Genomic DNA, 13,248 nt, shown 5'->3' with positions numbered 1-13,248 from the left:
ATAATTCCTTTCTGAAAATATGTATATGAAGAAAAAGTAAACTTTTATTTGTATTTAAGGAATTTGATATCGGAAGTATAGTTATACATCTGTTCTTTATTCGTTTATGGTTAACAATGAATTACAAATTGAATGTAAAATCACAAATGGAAGATCATAAAATACACTGCGTATTTAATAGATATTATTGTATATAATATTATTGATATTTTGAATGTTGACATGGACCGGGATTTTGTTTAAGGGAGGGGGCGGGAACAAATTAGAGACTTTTGAACTTGAGAGATAGTCGAGTGATATGAATTGGATATCTACTAGATTTGTTTTGTCTTATATGATTATTTTTAATTAACTACCAGCAAGTAAATTACAAATCACACATATTTATTTAACTAATTATTAAGCATCTGTTTAAGTGGGTTTTTAATTATTTTTATTCATAAAATTTAGAAGGCGCCAAAGAGAGCTCCTTACTCCTCTTGATTACATTCTATGAGTGTTGACATTAATTTGTATGCTAATAAATGCAATTGAGAGGGAGGATATTAGTAATGTAATTATTTATATATTGTAAGTATTTAGACGCGAATCATGATAAAATATTTACCATCGTTTAGTTGAATTCCAGCCAAAAATTCTCCTGCTAGTCTATCAATAGATACGTATACAATATCTCTATTGGAAACTTTCCTTTAAAACGTTCACGCATTATTGAAGCTTATTTTGAGAGAGTAACTTGTTTTCCAAACCATTTCACATACATATTATCGATATATTTCCTGGTAATTTTGTTCAGAAAAAAAGAAAGAGAAAAGAGAGAGAGAGAGACAGAGAGAGAGAGAGAGAGAGAGAGAGAGAGAGAGAGAGAGAGAGAAAGGAGGAATTATAAACATGTTCACAAGTATAGTTATTTACAAACAATTATAATAAATATGAATTTGGACTGTAATGAAAATAAATATAATCTTGAATAAGAAATAATTCTATATTCGATCAAAGCAGATGTTAGTGCTTAAATATTTCGATGTGAATTAGTATATTTATCTAATTCTGCAAACTGTGCGCCGAAATCTTTTTCTTGAAACGCAATTGTAAATAGTATTAGAGTAATAGTATCACAAATTAAATAATTGACAAGCAATTTAATAATTTTGATGCTAATTAATATGACAATTATTATATTGCTCGTCAATTTAATACGTAATATCTTAGAAAGATATTAATAATAATCTAAGTATTTTAAGAACCGTATAATTACTTAGGACTATAATTATAATCAAAAGTCGATTGTGTTCAAATATTATTTCTTTTAAATGTATAATTTACCATATCTCTAAAAGTCGATCATATTTAAAATAATACTATTTAAAATATATATTTTATCGATCTCTGTTCATAAATAATATCTTTTTAGATAACTCTTTCAATAATTTTCAATTCAATTCAATAAAAAATTTTTCATGCATAAATATATAAATAAATATATATAAATATTCATAAACAGGTATAATTATATATGAAATATGTCCATACATGTTCATACATTCTTTTTTCTTTTATAAAATTACTTTTTAGTGTAACAGAAATAATAATAGTAACGTGAAAACATTAAAAGTAATTAAAATGATAATTTTCGTACTATTTGTTTTAGAAAAAAAATCAAGTTTGAAGAGATGTAAAAAAATTATTTATGTATAATTATATATAAAATTATGCATAATTATAAACGATTTTTTTACATTTTTTCAAATTTGTTTTTTTCTAAAACAAACAATGCAAAAATTATCCCTTTAATTATATGTTTTCACGTTACTATTATTATTCCTATTACTAAATAGTAATTTTACAAAAGAAAGAAGAATGTACAAACATGTATGGACATATTTGATATATAATTATACATGTTTATGAATATTTATGCATGTTTATGTATGTTTATACATATTCATGCATGAACAATTTTTCAAGACTCAAGAAATAAATCCACTGTAAAAATGTAAGTATTATTTCCTAAAAAAAACTTTTTTTCGAAACTCACATTGTATAATCAGAGAGAAAGGGAATGTTCCCGGCCAAGCAAAATTTTTCGAGACCCAAAACTAAGTCGTGTGTGTCGGCTCTGATTCAAACGTAATTGATGCGTCGACCGCACGCGCGCTCGACGCACGTAGTGGGGATAAGGAGGGAGACTGCGGCGCCGGCCGGCGCGGCGTGGCGGAAGGAGGGGGCGTGGAGGGGGAAGCTTACGGACGCGCACCTATATGCTGACGCGGAACTCGGAAGACCGGCGCTCTCTCGCCTCTCGATGGCATTCGTCTGTGAGCCGCTGTGTCGCGCGGTCGCTTTCACGTCGTCCTACGTTATATATCAAACCGACGACACTGGTCAGTGTCGTCTGGTTGTCAGCCAATTTTTCCGCGCGTGTTTATTAACCCTCTCGCGAAAGAGTTAGTCGTCACAATCGTCCGCACGCATGAGTCGAAGGAACATCGCCGGGTTCTCCCTAGTCCTCCACACGCCGGCGATAGAAATCTCAAAGTAGAGGGGTGAGTTTCCACTCTCACCCTCGACCTCTTATTTTTTTTTCCGAGAAGAGAGAGAGAGACAATCCGCACGCGGCGGTCGTCGTCGTGCCGTTATCGAGGGAAACCCAGCGTGACCGGCCGGGAGCCGTGGAACGGTTATCTTCGCTCGCCTCTGCATGGTGAAATTAACGCGAAAAGTGCCTGCCACGCTCCGTTTCGTCTCGCGAAGACGGAAAGAGAATAAAAAAGGTGGGGGGAAACAGGAAGTGGGACACCGCGAACCGAGGACTTCCTTTTCTCGCGTAACTCTCGTTCTTTCCGAGTCCCGACGAGTTTTCATGAAACTTCGTTTCATCGGAGGAGGACGATCGCCGTGATTCTCCGAGTGATTTGGAAATTCTTCTTGCGAGAGCGAAGTAACCTTAATAAGTGTGCTGTGACAGCTGCGGAAACAACCTACGTGGAAAATGGAGTCGACGGGGACCCTCCTGCTAATCGTCCTTCTGGGAGTTGCCAGCTGTCAAAGTGAGTACTTTTCGATCTTCGCGTATACATACATAAAATCAGCCGTGAGCCGGGCTGCCACGTGCCGTCAAGGATTACTACACTTCTGTTCCGGGGTCCGCGCCCGACGCTGTAATTCACGCGGTGGCTCGCATTCCCGGCGGAATCGGGGACGATCGATTAAAGCTTCGTGCCTGCCCCGCGAATTACGCGATGAATGAGCCGAATGAGATCAACCGAGCACGCTTAGCACGATTGTGTACCTTGAAACGAGGTGAAAATTATATAAAGCCTACGGCACACGATGTACGTCTTCCTACTAAATTGCGCGCGTTTTAAGTAAATTACTATACTAGCAGTTCTAAGTTCCATGTCATCCAACACTAGTAATTGAAATAATTTCACAGAAAAATCATGGAAGCCTGCACACCGTGGCTCTTAACTGTGACAAGTCTTAATATAATTGTCGTTTTAAGAGTACGATCTAACAAGTAGACGTTTTATTAGTTAAACTTTAACTCTTATTTATACAATGATTTGCTTGCCAATCCTTTACTGTACACAAGTTCATATTTAACTGTACAATTTCAAAATGCACGAAGTAAAAAATAATTTACGAGGTGAAAATCAAATTTCTATACTGAAATCCAACGCAGTCTGTAGATTTTTTTTCAAAGTGAGGGTTCAATTAATTTAAGTTGATCCTAGCGATATTAGCATATACTGATTGCATCAAACAACAGGCAGGGAAGCTGGCTGCGCAAATTACTTCTTTATAATCTTATAATAATCGTAATAAATATTGGAGGAATCCTATTTTCTGAATCCGCACTGTTTAGAGAGTATATTTTTAGCTCTTCCAAAACCCCCCCATGTAATTTACGCTCCGAGAAATGCGATTGCAGTGTTAGTAGTCACAAGTCCCCGCGATATACCATCGACATCTCTCCACAGGCTGTCCATTGATCGACGCTAATTCACGGCAATTATATCGGGGGGAGGAGGGGAGTTGGGGAGGAGAGGGAGACGCAGGATGCGTATGGAAGCGCCGGCATCGTAATTTGCACGGTAATGACACATTTTCGCTCGTGTCGCGGTTCAGTGAGTCTTTTGTGTGGCATCACGTCGGGGGGAGAAGGGTGATGGGGGTGGGGAAGGGGGTTAGAAGAGAACCCCGATTTATTCCGTGGACAGATCCTTTCGTTTCGATTTCGAGATGAGCATCTTTCAGAAGCCAATTCCGATTTGTTAAATAAATTCTCGATTCAATCACCGTAGCATGCGTTTAGCTTGTAACTTCAACGATTTTCTCTTCTTTTTTATTTTGTAAAGTCGATTAATTTGGCTTCCGAGAGACTAACGTAACGCCCGCTCTTCCATCGATCAAACACATTTTACAGGTACTGCGAGACGATATCGTTCCGCATTTTCGTCGATTCTTCTCGTTTCGTGCATCGCGAAATCCGCGTTTGCCGGCACGCGATCACGGGTGCATCGCGAATTCAATATCACCAATACACAACTGATTATCTACGTAAGAAGAGCCATTGCGATGGCATGCATCAGCAATTTTTATCAGTGGAATTATTTAAACTCGAGCGCAGTAAGTAGCGGTAGTGCCGAATAGATTTTCTATCTTTTTCACCGTACAAAAAATAAATTAAATATATATTAAAAGAAATTTTTTTTATATTTGTGATTATAATTTTATGTTACCGTTATTACGGTTATTATTATTATAATGTTAGTAATAATAACTATTTGTAATTCTATCAAATGTACATATATAGTTATCACTGAAAATAATTACAAATTGTAATTATTCTTACATGTATATTTATTATTATTAGTTATGATATCATTTTATATATATATATATATATTGATGAAAGAAACGACTCTTTCGATTTTTTATTACTAGATATTTATTTAAAAATCTCCATGTATGTGTGTCATCAGAATTCATAATTTTATGCTCTTTTCGAAAATATATGTATGTACAACAGGAGGTAAAAAAATTGCTTCACCTAAGTTATGTTTAAAAACCACCTGGATACCCCCGTGTATCGTCTTATTCTTGTTTAACATTGGATGAACAATAAGGATAAGATGATATGTTGGGTGATGTTTCCGAACGCAGCCCTAATGATTTATAGAACGTATACAATTATTATATAATTATATTATTACTAACATTGCAGTAATAATCATAATTATAGTAACTATAGTAATTACAGTCACAAATACTAAACATTTTTCCCTCAGTGTAATTAGTTGCTGCAAAAAATCAAACAGAATTGCATGACGCGTAACATGACGTCTTTCTTTCTTTCATTCGGAAGGAAAGAACTTTTATCAACCTTTTAATTTAACGATCACTGATTTATGAATAATACACAAACGTTGCTTCTTCTTATAAACGATTAAATCTGTGATGTTGGAAAATTATATTTCTTTCTGTTTGGCCAACAAACAGTGATACAAGCCCAGAGTTTATACTAGTAACGTATTTGCTTTAAAAGTCCACAATTATATAAACATGAGCTAACGGTTATTGCAATTATCGCGCTTTCAACGAGCGAGTTCTTATTCATCCCGTGTACGCCGTTAAAAGGAGACTGTAAAGATCGGGCATTGGTCGGAATAGATACGAAGTTACGAATGCAGATTGCAAGTCACGATTGGAATGTCACGGTGTGCACGTGGGTTGCACCTTACGTCGCGACGGTTGAACGAGTCATACCGATCTAAACTAATCTGTCTGTTGAGAAAAATAAATAAAAATAAATAACAAACACACACATAGATGTTCGTAATGACATACTATGAACAGCTAGATATGAATTAATTTTTTTGTTTTAATTAACTTATTTGAACTACGTCTAAGTAATTTATTTCAAACAGAAGACATCTGAATAATCACTATATCAAAATATTAAACACAAATGTGTGTACAATGATACATAATGAAACAAATGACGTACCTAGAACGCCTAGTTTATAATTCAAGGTAAGCAAAACTACATCTTTCTGTACGATAATCGGGACCGTACACGACTGCATTACCAGAACTCTGACAAAAAACACTATCATGTATCCACACACCATTACCGCACGTTTCTACGAAGATTTGATATTCGTGGTGTACACGTTTAAATAAAGGCAATCTTCACTGCCCTCAATTTCAATTTGTATAAGATTATTTATTTGAACGGTGTTGTTTCCATATTTCGAAGCGTTTCTTTTACCGGACCATGATTTTGTTGGTATCGGATCCTAAAAATCGCATATACGCATGATGTGATTTTTTTGTGTTAAGAAACAACTTGTTTGTATGTATAAATTGTATTTAAGTAATTCTTAAATAAACAATTAACGTTTATAGCTAACGAATTAGTGCTTTAAGTTTTGCATAAATTTGACGATGTCCATTTTGCTATTTCTTTTTCATATAAGATTTATTGTAGTGTTCTAGAAAGCTCTCAAAATAAGCTTCAAGAATGTGCAATAAAAATGAGAGATTCCGTAAAAAAAAATTCAATTTGACTTTCATTATGCAATTGCAACTCTGTTAACGATATTTTATTTAGTCCCACAACTTTACTCTTATGTTCTTTGCTATAGTCAATCGTATTCGAGATATTTTAGTATTTCTGGATTTTTTGATAATGTATATTAATAAATGAAAAGCAGATTATATAATAATTACGAAATAACAAATACTAAACAGCTTTATGATCGATTAATTGTAATTTTTCAAAGAGTTAATTTTTTTTAAATATATACATGAATTGTATTTACTTACTTTAAATCTAAGTTTTTCAATCGGTGGTTTCGCATATGGCATTCCTCGAAAGTCTATGTAATAATTATCATAAATATCTTTATCTATGATGCCAATTAACTTTCCTTCCTGCATGTGTATTTCGATTCTGCTATCCATAATGGATGCGTTATTTAAGTAGAAAAATATCAGAGAAAAATTGACTCGCTAAAAATTGGCTAGTTTTTCATTATTTTGTTAGATAGTAAGTATCCCCAGAATAACTGGATAGAAGTCTTAGATAAAATTAACTCTAATGAGAAGTCTTGGAAACTGGACAGGTCTGACAGAGCAATAACTCACGTTGTGCTTTTACTTATATATAATTGCTACAAAAAAATTTATAAATACGCACATTTTTATTATACAATATTTAGCTCGTATGACTTTTAAATTATAATATGCATTTATTTTTCTTCGAGAAATATTTTAAATGTCTATTGAAAAACTTTAGGCATCCCTCTAAATAAAAGGTATAAAATATTTATAACAATTCGCGAGCATTTCATTAAAAAAGATTTGCGCATTAACAGTTTAACATACACTATATAAAATTACACTTGCAATTCAATGATCAATTAAACAATAAATAATAACAAAACATTGATAATATTGCTGGAAATACATATGTATATAAATTCACTCGCTATGATCTTTAGTTTCTTTGATTTGTATCATTTTTTTAATCAATGTTGAAAAAATGATGATCTCAAAAAATGTTTGTATAAAACAGTCTTGATAGCAGGCTCCTGCATTTCTTGGAATTTTTTAATGAGTTGACAGTATCTTGTCATATTTTTGTTTTTCGAATACAGAATCGACGATAACATATTTACAGCCATAAAATAGGAATATGTATTACCAATTTCAGTAAGACCTTCTATGATGCTAATAATATCGTTTACATAATTATCGGTACGCACAAATATCCTTTCAACAAAGTTCTCGAGAATTTCGGCCATTAACGAGATTAATAGTGGCGAGAAAATATCGACTAATTCAGGCAAGTGCTGACCAATTTTCAAGCCAAAAGCTTTCATCCTTGAAGATTCATTGCAAACTTCTTGAAATTTCTTCATATATACTAATCGCAAATAAGACTTCGCATCTTGTTCAGGTGACAAGATAGATGAAAATAAAATTTGCAAATTGTCGATGATTTGTGGATTAATGGATGTATTAGAGCGAATATATTCGCGAACATGACTAATGAAAATATCTATGAATGAATACATAATTTTGTTGACTTGACAATCATATTTTTTAAGAGGTTGAGACTTGTCACAATAAGTACAATAAGTGGTCACTGTGTTTGCTTCACGAAAGCCATCGGTGAGTACTTTAAAGTATGTTATGTATTTATCTTTACTCTGCAAAAGATACGGTATTATAAAAGACATCGCTATTTTACACACATCAAAATCACAATGAAATACATATCTTCGAATTATGCTTTTGATCAAATTCTTCAGCAATTCTTCAGGTAAAACATTAAAAATATTTGTTTTGAAAAGATTTTTCAATAACTCGATAGTACAATTTTTTATCTTCATCGGTTCCATTTTATAAAACTTGTCCATTATTTTCGACCATAGATCGAAAGATTTTTTAATGTATTCATTGGGAATGAATATGAACTTGTGATTTCTTACATAATAAGGTTTGTTTATATGTAACGCGTTATGTTCAAATACATCCTTTATCATTTTCAATATTATATCTAGGACAAGTAATGTATCTGTGTTTTTTTCAGTAGAATCAGTAGGATTCACCGATGACACAGCTTGACAATATAAAGACCAAGTTTCGGGTTTTGGATTTGAAAAGAACAGTCGTTGGATTGCTTCGAACAAAACTTGTTGTATTGAATAATGATCGGTCGGCAACATTTTTTGATAGAGATCAAGTTGTTGCGCGACAGATGTTAAGGATATTAGCCTAATCCCATGCTTTTGTACACTCACGCGCATATCCGTTAACTTCTTCACGCATGATATTACTTTGGACATAGGAGTTCGTCTACTTACGTTTGTTAGTATCATCAAAGCTATTGACAAGTAATCTCCTACGCACAATCTAATTATGAGGTCAAGATGAATTGGCGGATTGGAAAGTCTCATGCTCAATGGTAAATTTTTCACCATCTTGTAATTATCCTTAGCGTTTGGATGACTAGTATCTACCTTCATTTCTGTGGGTACGAAAGAATCGATTAACTTTGTCACTGCCTCACCGTGAAGTAAAATGGCTAAGATAGTAATGCTAGACGATATTTTATCTTCGCATTTGTCGTGTATATAATCCTTGCAATGTTCGGCAAATTTAATGGGTAGGTCTTTGTACCAACGCATACTCCTGATGAAGTGATGCACCTGTTTGCAATGATAATTTTCCATGGTGACTTTTAAATACTCTTTCCAATTCTCCTGTATATTTTGTAGATCTGATTTTAAAGCAAGTGTTTTCAAGCTTACAGGTGTGGTATTTTCTTCTGATATGGTATTTTCTTGAAACCAAGATGGAAACCAACTGCGATATAATTCTGCTTCATGCGACTGCAGTAGATGGTGCATATCATTATTACATAAAAAACGAGAATTCTTATATAAAGGACGTTTTTTAGAACGTTTTTTAAAACGTTTTTTAGGACTTATATTTTTAGGACTATCCGAATAATTATTCCGACATTTTTGAGAACATTTTTTAAAACCTTCTTCAAAACGTAATATTTCGAAAACAGTGTCCATTAACCAAGGATAGTCTCTAATTGTCAGTTTTTCTACATTGATTTCATTCTCATACTCTTTATTGAATCCGACTATCGTCCGGATAATTTTAAAAAGTATGCTTTTTTTTTCATAAAAATCTTTAAAATCCTTTTTTTGAATTGTGTTTAAGAATATTACAAGCCATTGTCTTTCATCGTGTGGCTCCAACTTCTGGCAGCGGTAGTCTTCATGATTTTGTTCTATACAAATGTCGACCAATTCTTCCATTGGCATATTGTATTTAAGTCTGAAATACACCATAAACTGGAACATATATTCCGATACAAATTCATTTTTTACGTAAAACAATTGGATAATTTCTATTATAAGGGAGAGCTGCTTTTTATTAAAATCACGTGGATGATAGTATATTCTAAGAAAACTGAATAGACTTTCAAATACACTACGGTTTTCGTTCTTATGTCTCTTCAAGAAGTACATCAAAGTATCGGATAACGCATCGTCATCCTTATTATTCTTACAAACTTGCATCATTTTTTCAATTAACTCAGATCTTTCCTTTTCATCTTTAGTTTTATTTATTTGTTCCTTGAGATATGGTATCGCTTCGTTAACAGGTAAATAACAAATCCAATTTTCCTCGTAAGAATACGAACTCACTTTCTCGAACATAATTCTGGCTTGTTTGACCTGCTCCTCGAGAGGTAACAATTTTAACAAGCCTTTCGTTATATTTTTCGTTTCAGTAAGAAGAGATTTATCATATTTGGACTCGTACGATTTACGGAGTAGTTCGTATATTTTATTATCTGGATAATATCGTAAGTATTCGAGCACTTCGTATGTGCTGAACAAAGATTCTTTTTCGGGTAATAAATCCAGAAATATTTTTTCCATTAAATGCTCGTTGATCTGTTTTTTTAACATGTGGATGTATGTACGCGGCTTTTTTATCAAGTGTTGCTTAGCCTTTTTCAAGAATATTTTAGCACGAGTGTTGCTCAAACTAGGTTTATTATAATAAGGTCTTATAATACTCGATTCATGAGCCTCAAATAGCTCTACAAAATCTTCCGGTCGCTTCTTTATTAATTTGGGCAGTAAAGATTCATATGTAGCGACGTTATTCGGGAATGGAGTGCGTTCATCAGAATTAGAGAATAATTTGAGAAAACGCACTGCCAAATCCAGATTTTTGCGGAATATATGTTTAACAAAATGTGCAGGCAGCACGAATCCTTTTTTTACGATCGTGTCATAAGCAAAAGTCGTATCACAAGCCAGGAACAATGGGTAAGCGGTTTGAAAGTCATAAATAGACTCCACTGCTATGAACATTTGCTGTGCAAAAACCGGATCCTTCAATTTATATCCGAGTGTCTTCACGATACGCATTCTCGTCTTTACGGAAACGTACGGAAAGAGATGTTCGCAGAAGTATGCGACGTTGACGATCTCCTTGTAGCTGCCATCGAAAAACCAAGTGGCCTTAAAAGCCCGGTTTATTATTGTCAAGTCGTCACTTTTGAGCGCTGACGTTATGTCCTTATGCCTCTTTTTCTTGACGGCGGTTTCCACGTGAAGTAGAGGTAGCAATTCTGGCGGAAATTGTTCAACATCTTCGCTGGTTTGATGCAAAGCCAATCTTCCTATCCAACTAAACTTCTCACCGGCGGTATCTCCCGGTATCTTTTGAATTGCTCGCAAATAAGACATCGACAAGTCGACAGGTATTTTGTAGTCCATCGTGATGCTTTCGTTACTGGTACCTTGGCATGAGGCCGTGGAAGAAGAAGACATCGTGCTTGAAAACAAACGAATGAATGAAATAAATCTGTATTTTTCTATATACGTACAATGAATACAAAAAAAAATAATGTGCTAATGGTCATAGAACTAGAGCTTGCTATTATACGTATATTACTATTTAAACGAAAATACATTTATGCGTGTATTTAACATATTTATTTATGAAAAATGTTTTTTGAACGTTTTTATAATAAACGTTTATTCTTTTATTATGTAATCATTTTAGTATGATAAGTTGGAAAAATTGAAAATTTTTTTTGGGTGTAAAAAAAACATTTGAGTACAGTAAAAAATAGAGTATAGAAAAAAATATGTACATAAAGTAATATTAAAACAGTGTATTCGGACAAACGTTTTCTAATAAACTAATATGCTATTTTCACGAATAAATCTTTACGTCGGTTTTAAAATGCATTTTAAAATGTTAAACTCTGTAAGAAAAATAAAATCGATTTTTAATTTTATAAAAAAGACATAAAATATTCCTTAAGATGATTTTTATAGAAATGCTAAATATACGTATAAATGTATTCTCGTTTAGATATATAGTACCAGGTTTTTATTTAAAACACGTATAATTGAAACAAACGTTTCTAATAAATAAATATGCTAATTGTACGTGTAAACGTAAAACTTACAAGTGAATGTTTTTCTGAAAGTGAATATAAACGGATAAACGTATCACGGTTACACATATCTTCGAAAAACGAAATAAAATTAGAATCCTACTTAGAACTTAAATTTCTCGAATATAGATAATATACTTCTTGTGCGCGGTTGAATAATAAAATATTTTATTTTTATTTATTTTTAAAATAATATACTTTAATTATTACATTATTTTTTTTGAAGTAAAATAATTTTTCAGAAATATATAATCTGTTTTATTCTTTGTTAAATTGCTAATTAATGTTTACTTTCGAAAAATAAGATTTTTTGTGGAAATATGTCCCTAGTACGAATACTTTTTGTACATCCAGTAAATAGCATATTCGAATTTTCGCTTCTTACCTTTTATGTTATCGGCGAGAATACTTTGCTCGCAAACAAATCTAAACAAAGATCTTATTTGTTTTGATTATTCCAAGGTAAAATCGATGCCGAATCTCGACATTCGCAGCGAATGTCTTGATAATGAACAATTTTCGTTAATTCAGGTCAAGGAATATAGTGATCGCTAAAAATTTTAAATTTTTTTTTCCGAAATGGACAATGCGCGAAACACAAGCAAGACCAAATTTATGACAAAAAATCGCAAGCTGTTTTTCGCCAGTTACAGTACTACGAAGACAACTTTTTCTTCGGCAGCGGTATTCAGTGTACCGTTCGTACAAACTGAACTATGATTAGTTCGTTCAACTAATTATAAATATCACCCGCACGCACTAATTGATTATCGCATGCTCAATTTTACGCACATCCAGCGAGATTTAAATTAATTTCTTATCGAGTTCCGATCACTTTCACAATGTTTCTTAACGATCTCTTCTGCGAACTTTACATTGCGTACGTGGCTTGGATAATTTTTTCAACTTGTCTATATAGATCAGTCTCACGAAAGATCGATCAGAGGTGTGATCGAATTTTTCCAAAGACAGTACAACGGAACCTGAAGACAGCGCCACACAAGAGACGCCTGTGCGTTTTGTGTTGACATGTTCGACACGTACGTGTTCAAATGTATATATATCATTGTTAGGATTTTAGAAGTTAATTGTCCTATGATATGCTTAGAATTTGTTTATTTTTCTGTTCTATAACCATATTATGTGACCATATTATGTGGGGTACGGTTGCGATGATGCAAATGCTTTAAAGCTTGCTTTTTTGTTCGATCAGTTCGTAAAATTCTTTGTTA

The 13,248-nt window shown here is 33.2% G+C and overlaps 2 protein-coding genes across 2 annotated transcripts in view; one reads left to right on the top strand and one right to left on the bottom strand.

Moving 5' to 3' along the window:
* The first annotated feature begins 2,308 nt into the window (after positions 1–2,308).
* The window catches only part of LOC108754941, a 74,247-nt gene continuing 63,307 nt past the window's right edge, over positions 2,309–13,248 (top strand). Inside the window, exon 1 of the mRNA XM_018497616.1 lies at positions 2,309–3,050. Coding sequence (XP_018353118.1) covers positions 2,993–3,050 — 58 coding nt within the window. The 5' untranslated portion in view covers positions 2,309–2,992. The remainder of the gene's footprint in view (positions 3,051–13,248) is intronic.
* LOC108754952 (esterase SG1-like) lies at positions 6,150–7,010 on the bottom strand. The gene is made up of 2 exons (XM_018497631.1): positions 6,835–7,010; positions 6,150–6,305 (listed from the first exon to the last, which is right to left on the bottom strand). The coding sequence occupies exons 1-2, from the start codon at positions 6,970–6,972 to the stop codon at positions 6,150–6,152; spliced, it is 294 nt and encodes a 97-aa protein (XP_018353133.1). The 5' UTR covers positions 6,973–7,010.

Source organism: Trachymyrmex septentrionalis, unplaced genomic scaffold (assembly GCF_001594115.1).
Source record: "Trachymyrmex septentrionalis isolate Tsep2-gDNA-1 unplaced genomic scaffold, Tsep1.0 scaffold83, whole genome shotgun sequence".
Taxonomy (NCBI): domain Eukaryota; kingdom Metazoa; phylum Arthropoda; class Insecta; order Hymenoptera; family Formicidae; genus Trachymyrmex; species Trachymyrmex septentrionalis.
Note: the sequence above shows the minus strand (reverse complement) of the source record. Positions and strands in the feature narration are given on the sequence as shown.

Coding starts and splice junctions, on each gene's coding strand:
- LOC108754952 (XM_018497631.1), bottom strand. CDS start 6,972: ATGGATAGCAGAATCGAAATACACATGCAGGAAGGAAAGTTAATTGGC. Junction 6,306..6,834: donor TTGAAAAACTTAGATTTAAA/GTAAGTAAATAC, acceptor TGCGATTTTTAG/GATCCGATACCAACAAAATC.